At 41.0% G+C, this 14,264-nt stretch overlaps 1 protein-coding gene across 2 annotated transcripts in view; it reads right to left on the reverse strand.

Moving 5' to 3' along the window:
- The window catches only part of TMEM164 (transmembrane protein 164), a 46,991-nt gene extending 35,742 nt beyond the window's left edge, over window positions 1-11,249 (reverse strand). Inside the window, exons 1-2 of one of the 2 annotated variants that reach the window (XM_087748488.1) lie at window positions 11,184-11,249; window positions 9,840-10,434 (exon numbers count right to left, since the gene is read on the reverse strand). In XM_087748488.1, the coding sequence (XP_087604614.1) occupies window positions 9,840-10,304 (465 nt within the window). In that variant the 5' untranslated portion in view covers window positions 10,305-10,434; window positions 11,184-11,249. Of the gene's footprint in view, window positions 1-9,839; window positions 10,435-10,788; window positions 11,054-11,183 lie in introns of those variants that run through there. The other variant, XM_087748487.1, reaches the window with a different exon arrangement.
- Window positions 11,250-14,264: the final 3,015 nt, after the last annotated feature.

Genomic DNA, 14,264 nt, shown 5'->3' on the forward strand with positions numbered 1-14,264 from the left:
AAAAGACAAAAGAAGACAATCAAAAGGTAGCAGGGGAAGAAAAGAACAAGTCACACAAGTCTAACCATTCCAGATTAAACATCACACGAACTAGCACTTATATCATCAATGGGAACGCTTACAGATGGCTGAGTAGAGTTGTTTCTGGCAGAAGATAGCTAAGCACACTACGAGTAAAACCACCGCATCTCACATGTGCAGCACAGATTTCATTTACCTTTCAAACGAGCAGCTTGTCTGTCCCTGAGCCGCCTCTTTGATTCAGTATCGCGTTGCAGCACACTGGAAACATTATCTTTCTTTACAAACATTCCAGTCGTGATCACTTAACCAGGTCATAAACTGATTGTTTTAGTATACTATTTCAAAATGAAAACTTCAAGAGGTTAGATTTTAATTTCTACTTGCAATATTCAGAGCAATGTGAAAAATTCATGGAAACTGGATTCATCCAAAACTGGAATTACTTTTTTAAAAAGAAAAGAAAAGAGAGAGAGAGAGACGGACTTTGGTCAATCTGCACTGAAATAAAAATTTTCACCCCTTCTTAGGTGCATCAAAGTACCCTGCAGAGCAGAAGAGATGAAAAGGCATGCTTTACTGTACATGTGAAAACCATCCATTTTCCCCCAAAATGGTAAAACGTAATGCAAGGAACATTCAGGCAGCTGGATAACTTAAAAGATGTAGAAGACTGTTAATTATCTCTAAAATTGATTTTTTAAGTAAGTTCAGAACAATCACTCTATCACTTATCAGAAAGTAATGGTTTAACAACTCCATCATACAGCTTTGATTCAGCATCTAGGTATACGTTAGATGTCGACTGTTTTTGCATAAACAGTTCAATTCAGCACAGAAGAGCTGTATCGCTTAAAAGCCATCTGTTTGCCTTCTAAAAGGTAACTTTAAAAAAAAGAAATCGTAACTAAATCTGAAAAGAGAACAGAGATCAAAAGATGTTACATTCTCATTGCTAAATAGCAGCAATTTGAATGTATTTAATATTTTAGCATAAAAATCACAGCTGCCTTACTGCAGCTGTCAGACAGGTTCAGGGATTAATTAATGTGTCCTGTGGAATTGCTAATCCAGTGTTAAGAATACTCATGGTTCAAAGCAACACTGCCGGCAGAGCATTAAGTAATACTACAGTAAAAGTAGTTTCTGTATTATATAAACCAAACTCTGGGAACATAAGAAGCCACCTGTCCCTCCTTCCAACCTCCCAGCTTCCCAGTTCTACCCGGTGATGAAAGAAGTGTAGCAAGCTGAACAATTTCCACCCTCTACAATCTAACGTCCTGTAGATTATATATGTTCATTGGGACATTCTAGATTAGTCTCCCCTTCCACAGGCTTCGTTTGTTTACTTGACTAACCTGTACTCACCTTCTTCCCTTTCACGGTCTTAGGTGAAAGATTTCTGGACTTCTCATATTTTAGGATTAATTATTAACACAAGACTCAGGTCTTTCTATGTGTGCACTAGCATTAGTTATCACATCTTAGGAATTAGGATTTCAGAGAAAAAGTGTCACTGCGGTTATTTTTCTTCCTTTTTCTCTAATCACTATGTGCACCAGCCCTTCACTAGTAGTGGGTTACTTCCTTCCCCATTCCTAGCTTAATGCTTTAGCAAAACCTGACAATCAAGAACTTATCTGAGCGTAAAAGAACAAAAAAGGCTGAATTAAAAAAAAAAAAAATATTCAAATGTCCAATTTCTTAAGAAAACTTCATTTGTACTGAATTTAGATTAACTTGCATTTACATCTGTCAGTGACCGTGTGGAAGCTTGCATACGTTCACAACACGATTCTCATGTACACATTCATATACATTCACTTTTCTTGCTTTCTCCCCAAGAATGACATTTCATATCAGTTTTCTACAGAAGCAAAACCATCGTAGAAAAGTCCTGCTCTACTCTGCCTGAAGTCACCAATACCTTTTTCTTGTCACAGTTCACAATTCCTCAATTTGTAGGATTTTACAACAGAAATTCGTAATCTTTAAAAACAGCAGGATAATAAATATCTAATAGCTTTATTATTACGGATAATTTTTGCCAAAGAAACAGAAACAGTAACACAATCCATAAAAAGCTAAGGCGTATAACATATTCCGATAATTTAAGTTGGCACTTCACTAACTACCAAAGTATTAAAATATAAACTATTAAATTCACTTCACACTAACTCCTTGGCAATCTGAATAAATGTAAATCCCTACCACATCTATCTAAAGCCCTGAGGAAGTGTCACGAGAAACATGAGTCCCATTACACTCTTCGCAGGTTTCAAATTCATAGTACAGAACTTGTTCTCGGTCAACATCAACACCGTTCCACTTGCTACAGTGAATGTGGTTGATGTACAACCACTGCAGTAAAACTCATCAGCTGTGACCAGGAGTGTAAACATTCACAGCAGTGCAAGGGAGACAACAAAGAAGGGTTTTTTAGAGTGGAAATCATTAGGCGAAAGTCTTCCCAATCCCTGGAATTTATAAGGTGTCCAATATGGTTACTGTTGCTGTTTGATTTAGTCCACCACTCCACTGAAGTGCCTAAAGGCCTCAGGCAGCTACTCCTGAAACACCAGTTTAAGCTGCTAGCAATCAACCTATACAGAATGGTGTGCGAAACTGCTAAATAGGTTAAAAAAATCCTTCCTAAAAATATATTACAGCCAACAGTGATACAGTACAACACTGGATAGTACAGTGAAACATTTATTAATAGCTCCATTCTCAAAAAAAAAAAAAAAGGGAAAAAAAGAAACAAAACGGAAGAGGAAAAAAGAAATGAAAAAAAAAGGCCTGTCTCTCCATAATGTGTTGCTCAAGCCACATGTTACACTTTGATCGATATTTGCTTTAAATCTACGATGATCTCATCAAAACAATCCAAGATCTGATTACCCCATTATTCATCTAATGGCCTGTAGATAATAACCCTCAGTGTAAATACTTGGGGTAAGAGAAAGTTAACCTTTTTCACCTAGAATTTCCAATCACGCAATTCCTACTCCTTTTTAGAGAGTAGGATTACTTCTTGTCAATTCCCCACTTTTGATATTCTTTTCTCCTAAGAACATACAGAATAAAGGAGAGGATTACCAAAGTGTGCATTCTGTCCTCAAGCACAGCAGGTATTCCAAATCCTAGCAACTTCAAAACATCGGCTTAACTTAACCTAGAGCTTTAAACTCCAATTCCTCAACTAGACCATTCATGGTCATGACATATTACCATGATTCCTATCACCTTGACTAAAGCATGCACATTTTCAGCTCAAGATAAAGCACGTACTGGCCAAATCTTGTCTAAATTAAAGTGGTTGAACTGTAATCTCTTCAAACAAAGAAAACTGTGATTCACAGCCTTAAGACGCATTTGCTATTCTTTTTATACTAAATTAAAAATTACTCTTATTTCTGAATAAGAATCCTTGCCTTGTCTCATATTAATATTTCTCAATTTCTCTACCATATACTGGGATTTACTAAAAATAAGCACAATGGTAAAACAAACCACATACAGTATTAAAATTATCATAGAAAAGCTTTTCCTCAGCTCAATAAGTAATTATTACATTCATTAGAGTTAAAGCCTCTGAACTTCAGTTGACAGTGTTTTTTAAACACAACAAAATCATTGCTTAAAAATAAATTGTAACAATTAAGAATAAATTGACAGTTATTGGAACCAAGGGCAGATTAAACTATCCAAGCAAGCCATGGTTTGTTTGAAAGCCAAACTAATAGTTCTGGGGCACCCCAGATGCAGGATAAAGGAACTGACGATCTGTCTCATGACCTGTCACTTCATATCTATGCTCCTTGAGTTGCTGTCATCTTTCTAGCAGTAAAATGCACTCTTTTGCAAAAAGTAAGGCTTGCCACCAAGAAATACCGGTGCTTTCAGTGCTCTAATCGTTCTTCATCTGCCCTTTTTCACCACACACTATGATGAATTTCCTCTCTAGCAATCAGCTGTAAGAGGAAGTATCACAAGTTAATTTGTAGTTGTAAAAAGAAAGGTTTGTGTATTATGCAGATCTAAAAATCAAGCTGCATACTTCATAATCCGACATGTTTGTGAGCTCTGATTACGCACATCTTCCCCTTAAACTTAAGTGATGAATTTTATGTCTACCAGATAGCATTTCAGAGCACTGAAAGGATTGTTAACCTTGCTACAACAGTCTGACGCACCTCCTAAATGTACTGATTTGGGAATAAACCATACTATATTCCAAATATATAGCCTTGCTTTTCTCAAATATTTTTTTACAATCCGTGACATACCTATTTTCTACTAAATTACAGATTTATCACATCTCCTGAAACTGAGTCCTGTCTTCTGAGGTGCTTTAAAAATTACAAGTTCTGCAGGTGGCAGTACCAGGTTTTGGAACGTAGAAGGTATACACAAAAATTATGTATATAAGGGAAATATGCACACATACAAAAAGGTAAATTTAGAACCTTACATTTAGAGACTTACATTTTGAAAAATGTATATATATTCTTAGGAAATTTTGCCTTCGCTGCTCTACATCTTGCCCAACAATCTTAATAGATTAAGCAGCAAACAAAACTATTGAAAAACGTCTTCGATTTAGAATACCGCTACCCTTTAAAAACTGAATAACTCATTAAACTTTTACTTGCAGGCTGTTGCTCATGTAACCCAATACCATTATTCAGTGTCACTTCTATAAAAATTTACTGAATTTCTGTAATCAAAGGTTCTTCATACTCACTCCCAAATAACAGGATATTAATGTCTCTTTAATTTTAATTCAAAGTTTTGAAGAGACAGAATATAGAAAACCATACACAGTTTAACTGGATTCTTCCAAATATTACAAAGCATTGAGAAGTAGTGTATGCAAATTAAGTCCAGATTCACACTTGAAAAATCACATTTGACCACATAATCAGATTTTTTCCAAGGTTTTTAAAAAAAAAAAAAAAAAAAAAAGAGGAGGGAGGACAGGAGAGAGAGGGAGATAATTAGTTAGTTATATGTTGGGATGTATTCCCAAATGATGCAGAATTCAGTCAGGCTATGTTTATTATGTAAGTTCTGAAAACAGCCCATTGTTTCCAAAAACACAGTAGCCTCTTTTGCAGAGGACAGAAAGGATCCAGGTCTCTAAAGAAGCTAAACTGGAAATAATGAACACAGGATTTAGTATTTACTGAACTGCAGATGCACTTAGCACTGTTTTTAGTTATGCAAACTTCATATCGACATCACTAGATGAAACTGGACTCCCCTATACTTCTTTCCCTTGCCTTTTTTCCACCTATCACTTCCCCTTCAGTTTACTTCTCTTTGCCTAAAAAGATCACTGTTTGAAGTAATCATCCAGCAACACAGGTGTCTCCTACAAAAACATTTTCTTTATTCCAGACAAATGTCAGTCCTTAACTGTCTTAAGTGCAATTATTTGGTGCAGAATTGGGAGAGAATTATGACAACTTACCAGCTGAGGATTTACCAAAGAAATGATTCTGTAGGAAGAACATCTTCCTACAGCAAACCTCTTCCCAAAAGAAAACAAAAAATAAAACCCCAAAACTCATTTTACAGATCGGTATTAAGTCACCATTCTGGAAGAAGGCATTAGCATATTAAAATCAAGGAAGCTGACAATTTACAACAGTTTAAGAGAAGCACTAGCTGTACCTATCATTTTAGGATTAGATTACCATCGTGTTTCTACCACTTCCCTAAACAAGGTTTCAAGAAACTTACACACACACTTTAAATTTCTACAAACTGGTCAGTTGTAACCTTCAGTGTTCAGAACTGAACAGTCTTAGCAAAGCTCCAAGAAACCAAATTAAAACTAATCAGCTTCAGGACCCAACTCACAAACCTAAAAGTCAAATTTAAAAAGGGAAAAAAATAAGAATCACATAATCATTAAGGTTGGAAAGGACCTTTTGAGATCACTTCACCCTACCGCTGTTACCCACAAACTCTGACTTAGATGGCTTTGCATAATAGTGTTTCCTTACATTTTGTTTTCCAGATTTCTCTTTTGCAAACACAGACCAGTTTTATCTCTGGGTCCTGGTTTATATTTGTCGACATTTAATCTTAGTTGCCTGTTAACTCTAGCTTGATGTCTTACAGGACCTGTGTTTATGCCTTTTCATTAAGTTACACTGATTGTGAATAATAGCTTGCAAAATATGTGCGTCAGCAATTACAAACCAGGGGCACAAGAACAAATCATGAAGAACACAGTTTTTGATGGAAATTCTATCTGCTCCTTCACTGAACCTGAAATGAAGAACTGCTACGTGAACACAAGTGTTTCGATTGAAAAGTTTAAAAATGTATACTTTAAAGAATATAGAACAGATAAACAGATTGGTTTTCATAGAATTGGTTTTGACATTGCAAGGCATGAAATTTTCCTTTCACCTCACTAAAGCAATGCTGTAAGTATTTTGACACTCATACACAGGGACACAACACTTATGTATACACTTCTCAATGACCATGCTCTGAATGCTGCTAAAAGCCTCCTTCACAAAACTTTTAAAGAAATCAATAGTGCTGTAATTGGCTATTGGTTGAATCCTCCCTCTTACACTGCTGAAACAGAAATTTAAAAGGTTTCCTTCACATCTTCAATTTCAATACCATAATTATGGGTCCCAAAATACTCAAAAGGATTAATGTCTTGAAAATAGAACTCGTGGTCCTCTAAACATACGCTGAATTTTTTCCTGCTATGCAAAGGAGAATAGGTTTGCAACACCCTAGCGGACTTCGTGTTTCCCTTTTAGGATACCTTTTTATGCTAGATTTACAGCAGTATCATTGGTCCAGTCATATCCTCAGTCCTAAAAAGACAGTGCTTTTTTTTTATAGAGGTATTCAAATAATTTTCAATAAGACCACTCTTTATGTAAAGAAAGAGCGTGGTATGAATTCCTTCATAGACTTCCCGCCCCGCTGCACCACACACTAACTAAATATTGTACTGCACAAAAACACCCCCATCCTTATTGGATAGCTGTCAAAGAAACCACAGAAGTTTCCATTCACCTTTAGTTTAAAATATATATATAAATTTTAAAAAATGGAAGTATTTATCTCTCAACAATGCTGCACTTACGTCACTGGTGAAGAAACAATATTGCCCTTCTTCCTCCAAAAGCTATGCAAGAAGCCAAAACCCAGACCAGGGCTGGAAATAAGTAGTACTGTTCCCACATAGTTCAACTAGGTGGCAGGACAGCAACAACTTCTCTGACTCTGATTAACCATGAGAACTGTTTAGGCAGTTAAGTATGTTGATTTGATCGACAATTCATCCTTGCGATGACACACAGAAACTAGTTCTTCCCAGTTATGAAAAAGATTTGATTTGAACACAGGTTGGCAGAAATTAGAAACCTGATCAAAACAGACTCACTTGTAGATCTTAGTATCCATAACATTATGCAGTTTTGTCTGCTCAAATGCACCACAGATGTAATTCCCATTTTATTTTGTGATTTCATTTCAGTCTTAGGTCTTTTAAAAGCAGGACTTTTGCTTTTATGCAGAGAATATCTGAAGGATAATTTCCAGTTCCAAATATTTTTGGCTCAGAGCCCAGAGCCTTTGCTGCTCTGAGATGAAAGAGTCTCAGCTGAAGAAAAGGAAAACAGGAATTTAGTGAAAGAAGGGACCTTTACCAACAGCTACTGTTGGCTTCCCTTTGAAGTGATCTTGATTCTTGTAGCATGTTTCATCTCTTCACCTCCTACTTTGTTCATCCTAATGTTTAGGTGCAGCAGCAGGATTATGTACAAACTACTGTAAGAACAGAAGTGAAGGATAAGTTGTATTTTCATATATTTCATCTTGCCAACCTGTTGCCCTCAGCAAATTCAGGCCAAAAAAACAATGCCTGGAAGATTCCAACTATCATGTATTGCTTTTCTGCTGATGGAGGTCATCGACTATCTTCGTATCTAACCTGTTTTCTCTGCTGAAAGCTGTTGGTTTTGCAGATATTTTCATTTTCTACATTAAGCCCAGGCCTATTTCTAATACATCTGTTTGAGGATGCAGAGGCATGACTTCTGAATTTTGTTGACATACCCATCTTCTCAATTTCACAAATGCTGGAACACCATTTCTAATGAGTAATTAGCATAGGATTATAAAAAAAGCTTCACAATTGGTCAAAAGGAGATTAAGAACTGCCCATGCCTGACTACAGAGGTTAAGTCTCTGTCTTCTTGGGGGAGAGCATTAATGAATGAGGTAAACAATACTAGCTCCCCCATTTATGTACAAGCATTAGCTTTTGCTGAATACTTACCATAACGTCATATTATAATACCATATCAAGATAACTAAACTTTCAAATCATAATGGTAACATATCTTTACCTTCTTCCCAGAGAATTAATAGGAAAATTTTCCAGTAAACATTGAGTATTGCCAAGAAATGGAATGTGGCTATATTATTTTATTTTCATTATTTCTATGGCTCTGCATACCTTCTACTTTCCCTTTCATCGCCAATACTGACTAACTGATTCCACAACAATTGTTACCACTTCATGGGAAGCAAGTATCCTATGGTGTAAAATACTGAGCTAACATTGCACCACTGCTTAGGAATTTACACAGCCTACTAATTAAGTTCTGGAACTCTAAGTTAATTGCTGTAAAGGTCTTGAATATTGCTGTAAGATCTTGGTTTTCCCCCTCTTGAAATAATACGCATCTCCCTCAAACCTCTGGTACAACCAGAAAAGATGTTTCCATTCCCGTTAGGAAATGCTCTCCAGGAGCGAAACTAGCAACTGGCTTGATCTGATACAGCCCAGATCACTTAGCATTCTGCAAAGGGTGACTAAGAATGGCATTGGTCCGATTTTCATCTGTTACTGATCTTAGACAGATGTTGTTACCATGGCAGCTTTTTTGAAAGCCTTTTTGACATTCTTCTATTAATTCTTGAGCTTAGATTTTGTAAGTTGTCCAGTGTTGAGGGTACAATATTAGCAAAATTAAACAAAATAATAATAATTTTTTACATCTCCCACACTCCTTACCAAGCTCAGTGAAACTGACAGTTAAGTACACACACAGGACTACTGACAAATACAGCTTGTAAGCTTTAGATATTGCAGTTCAATAACTGTTTATGAATGTTTCCATTACTTCGGAAGCTCCACAAATTGCGCATTATCATGCATCAACAACCAAGCCACAAGTCATTAAAGCACATCATTTACCCACAGGTATTAAGCCAGATCGGCTTGTTCACCCCATGTATGAGACATGGGTAACACTTGTTTCCTTACTATTCAGCTTCTAAAATTAGAAAGGTAAGCCAACACTGCTTGCACAAAATAAACAGTAATTTGTTGCCTCAACACCTTCACAAGATACATTCACACCCCTAAAAGTCACTTCCTTGAAAAAGTTGCATGTAAATTATGTAACCGCTTTAGCAATAATCTTGTTTTCATTAAATTTGGTGCAGATTTTACCACTGCTGTCAGTGGAAACAGCATTTTCTATTCTAGAAACAAGGACTGGGTGAAAGCAAGTGGTGAGACAGCCTTAAGTTTCTGGATTTTCAACCAGAGATTCATAATTTCACCTTTCCATTTGACTTTTTTTTTCATAGATTTCAATTCAGCTGATTAAAAACTAAGTCAGTTTTAAAATGTTTATACCAATTCTTGGCATTTGTACTTTTGCTATGGACTTTTGGTCTACAACGCAACTATGGGAAAAATACTGCTTTGCAAGCGTAAAACCAAAGCAAACTTCCTGGTGGCTGTACTCAAGCCTTACCTGCATCATAGTGACCACATGACAGGGATTGAGGAGGTAAATGACGGTCCTGGTGGCAAACTTGAAGCCCACCTCCAGCCCAAAGATGAGACAGAGCACCACCAGCAGCACGTTCTTGCCCAAGCTCTCCTGCTTAGCCTGGGGCTGCTGCAGCAGATGACCCTCCAACTCCCAGAAATGCAGCTGCCTGAGCTTCCACAGGGACAGAAGGATCTCCACGACGCCCACGCTGAGGAAGACCACGCTCTCCAGAAAGCGCTGCTGCCCAGAGAGAAAGGCCGCGCATTCTGGCCCTCCATTGCCAGCAAAGCTGGGGTCCACCCCCCCATACATCCAGTCCAGGAGATTATGGAGGCTGTAACGAGACATGGTGAGATGGTGACTCTTTTCCTCCCCGTCACTGTCCAGGAACAGGTAGGAGCAAGACGGAATCCAAGCCAAAATGCTGTCAGGCTGACGAAACATGAAATGCAGGGACGGCCCCTCTGTAGTCCCCTTCCTTCCCAAGCTTCAGGAGAAGCAGCTCAGCTCGGGGCAAGGCTGATTCTTGGCTCTTCCTTTCGATGCCAGGGCGAGACCCGCAAGAAACAGCAGCCTGCAAGAAGGGAGGAGCCACAGATGAATGGAGCCTGCGAGCAGCGGCGAAAGCCCCTCGCCTCAGGACCCCTCCTCTTCCCCGCCGGGCGCTACCCGTCCACCCCCGTCCGCACTCGCCGCTCTCCCGGCCCTGACCGCTACAGGGCTGCTCTTCTCCGCAGGTCAGCACCGCCACCCGCCCCCCTCCGCCGCCGCCTCTCCCCCCTCAGCCGGGCCGCTGCCGCCCTACCCGCGGCCTGCCCTGCCCGCCCTCCCGCCGCCCCTCAGGGCCCCGCCGCAGCCCGCCCGCCCGCCCCAACGGCCGCCGCTCGCCCGCCCGCCCTTTCCCGCCGCTCAGCGATGGCCCCGGTACCTCCGTCGGCGGGGGCGGGCGTCTGTCCCGTTAGGGAGCGCGGCGTGGCTGGGAGGAGGCAGGCCCGGCGCTCCCAGCCATGGGGCCGGCCTTGGCGAGGGAGGGGAAGGAGGAAGCAGCGCTCCCCTCAGCGGCGGCGCGGGAACGGCGGAAAGTACGAGCCCGGGCGGGCGGGCCGCTCCCCGCGGCTCTCCCGGCCTCTTCCCAGCGCCGTAGCATCACCCCACCGACGCGCCCGACTCGCACCGAAAAATGGACGAGTCCCCCGGATGGGCTGCGCCCGGCCGCCCGCTCCTCCCTCCGCCCCGGCTGCTCCCGCCTCCCGCGGCTGCCTTCGTTCCTCACCGCCTCCCTGCGCCTCCGCGGCGGCTTCTTCCTCGGCGGGCTGCGCTCACCTCTCCATTGCTCTCCCCGTCCTCGGCTTCCCCCTGCCTGTTGCCTCAGCTTTCGCCCGGCTGCTCCCCTTCCTCCTCACAGCCAGCCGCCCGCAGCCGCCCGCCGGTCGCCCTGGCGCTCCCGCCCGCCCGGCTCCCCTCCGGGCCACCGGCAGAGGGGAAATAAAGGGCCAGGAATCGTCCTGCTGGCCTGCCTGGGGTGTGCGCCCGTTATCGCGGTGCTGTTAGCCCACCCGGCTCCACAAGCGGCGTTAACCCGATAAACTAGTTGCTCAAGAGCCATGGCAGCAGGTGTTAGTCAGCCAAGAAATTGCGGTGGCCTGCGTCTTCACTGCGCACCATAAAAGGCCAAACTTGAGAGCGGCTTCGGCTGGGCCACTGGGGTAAGTGTGCAGTCAGCTGCACCCATGTGCAATACATAGGGTGCAGACCCCGTCCGTGTGCATGCGCGTGCAATTTAGTTCTGTGGGTGCAAAACTGAGCCTTGTGCAGTGGAGGCCAGGTTTGGTTCCCGGAGGCATCTGGTTTGTGGCTTTGTAGCAGTTGTACTGCAAATACCTAACTGTTCTATTGGAAAGGCAACGGTAGGTGGAGATCTGGGTGGAGTAGTGGGTTAAGGGGACGTTGTCAAGGCAGGTAGAACCGTGAATGAACGTACCCTGAGAGCTGTCTCGTACTACAGATTTTATTTCACATACCCTGCCCGTAGCACGTCGCCCTCCCCTTCCTGACCATTATAGGGCTGCCCTTCTCCCCAGGACAGCACTGCAACTGCACTGTTGCCAGCCAAACTGTTGAGCCTGCTTAACTGAAAAGAAAAGCTTAATTCCACAAATAAGTTTGAAAAGACCAGGCGGATCTCTGTACTGGCTGAGTCGAAGTGATTTCCATAGAAACCAAGAGGCAGCAACACCTGGTCTGTAAAGCTGGAGGCAATAGGTGCCTGCCATTCTGCTGTGAAAGAAATTGCTCCTTTTTTGGGAAAGAAAGGGGACCCACCAGGCTTATCCAAGATAAGAATTCTACAAAATGGTGTTTTCCCAGTTCTTGCTGATTCATTAAAACACCTGTTGTTGATCTAATTATGCACAAACTTACTGCAGAAAGTGAACGTGCAGAAACCAGGTGAAAAACCTGAATAGGCACAAACCTCTTGCAAACGTCTCCCCCACTCACTGGACATGCACACACCTGCAACACAAACCTGCTGCATTAACCTGCTTCGCAGCCCGAAGACTCAAAACAAGCAGCTCAGCACTAACACCAATATTGTGGCAGCTCTTTTCTTCCCCTATTTCTAAAATACAGGAATATTGCTCACAAAGATAAGCACAGAGTATTTTCTCTCAAGGGGTCTACCAGTTGGGTTGTCTGCTGCCATGAACAACCCGGAACAGATCCGTCCCTTTCCACTCCCTCAGTCGCATACCTACTGCTGCTAAAAGCAATCCCAGGCACCTTTATACCTTGCCTCTGCATTTCTTTCAATCTCTCACATTTTGCAGTGTCTGTGATCTGTTTCTTGGACTTCTCCTTTGCTGAGCTTTTTTTTGGTGAAGTGGAAAAGACCTGTAATTAGAACGGCAATGTGTTGTCAGGTATTGGTATCTCAGACGTAGTGATTTCTTTAGAATATGGACTAGCCACAAGAATATGAGGGCTTGGTTGGGTGGTTTGTTTTTGTTTTTGGTTTTTGGTTTTTTTTTTTAGAGAATGCCAGTGAAGAATATCTGGCTGAGAATGTGAAAGTGGGCAGGATTTTGCCCACAAAAAAGAGCAGTTGCAAAACGGCAGTTTGTTGTCCATAGAAGAGGAAGGAAAGAGAACAGCTAAATAAAAATAGATGTGATGAAAGCTAAAAACTTAAGCGATTAATAGTTAAGACCTCATAGGAAGTCTAAGGGAAGGAGTTAAGAAAAGGAACGATGCTTTAAAAAAATAATTCTAAGGGTGCATTTATCCCAATTATGAGCAGAATAGAAATACTAGTAAGGTTAGCTTGACCACAGCATGAGGTCTTTATTAATCTTAAGCACATGAACAAAATATAAAGGAAGGCAGGTCAGATTACTAAGAATAAGAAAGACAGACTAAAAAAGGTATGCTGCAAAACAATTGAACTATCAAGAGCTATGAAATAAAAACTGCTTTGTAGGTATATTCATACTAAGAGGAAGACAGAGAAAAAGATTAATCCCCTACTCAACAGAGGATAAAATCTGTCAACAAGTTATAAAGAAAGAAAAAGTGATTGGTGCCGTTGTTGTATCAGACTTCCAAAAAAGATCACCTGCAAGCAGGTAGTTAGCACTGGTGATGCTGAGAACAAAATTATCTCATCCCGGAGTAGGTAAAGAACAGATTAGGAGCACTCAGATAAACCAAATGTTTTCAAATTGTTTGAGTCTACTCAACTTGATCAAAAGACAGTTAAGGAATTGACTGAAGAAGGTGAATGAGGTGCTGAAAAAACAGAAGAGGCAACTATAAATTGCTGTTATCAAAGCAGGGACAGAGCCAGAGAAATACAGCTCGGTCAGTGTAATTAACTTAAATCCCCAGAAAAATCCTGGAACAAATAATCTCACAAACTGTCATCAGCACCTAGATGATAACCAGGGAATGACAGCAGTCAACATGGATCCGTCAAAAACAAATCATGCCAAGTAACTCGATTTTCTTCTCCAGTAAGGAACAGGCCTTGTGGATAGGCCAGAGCCTGTTGTCAGTTTGATTAGATTTTTGACATTTTCATTAAGAAGTTAGAGAAATACGGTCTGGATAAATGTATTATAAGGTTTATACAAAACTGACTGGATAGCAAGCAGTAGTTCACTGTCAAAGGGAAAGAATATATTGCTGGGTTCCTAGAGCCTGTCTTTGGTCTGGGTCTTTTCGTTATTAACAATGTAAATAACGGAACAGAGAACATACTTATTAACTTTGCAGGTGACGCAAAACCGAGGGGGACAGAATTAAATTTTAAAATAGTCTTGACCATTCAGAAACATGCTTTTTTAAAAAAATAAAGAAGATATTCAGTAAGATCGATTTGCATCCAGCACATCATACTGGTATAAG

This window comes from Nipponia nippon, unplaced genomic scaffold (genome assembly GCF_047370975.1).
Source record: "Nipponia nippon isolate SJK-2023a ecotype South Korea unplaced genomic scaffold, ASM4737097v1 scaffold_12, whole genome shotgun sequence".
NCBI lineage: Eukaryota > Metazoa > Chordata > Aves > Pelecaniformes > Threskiornithidae > Nipponia > Nipponia nippon.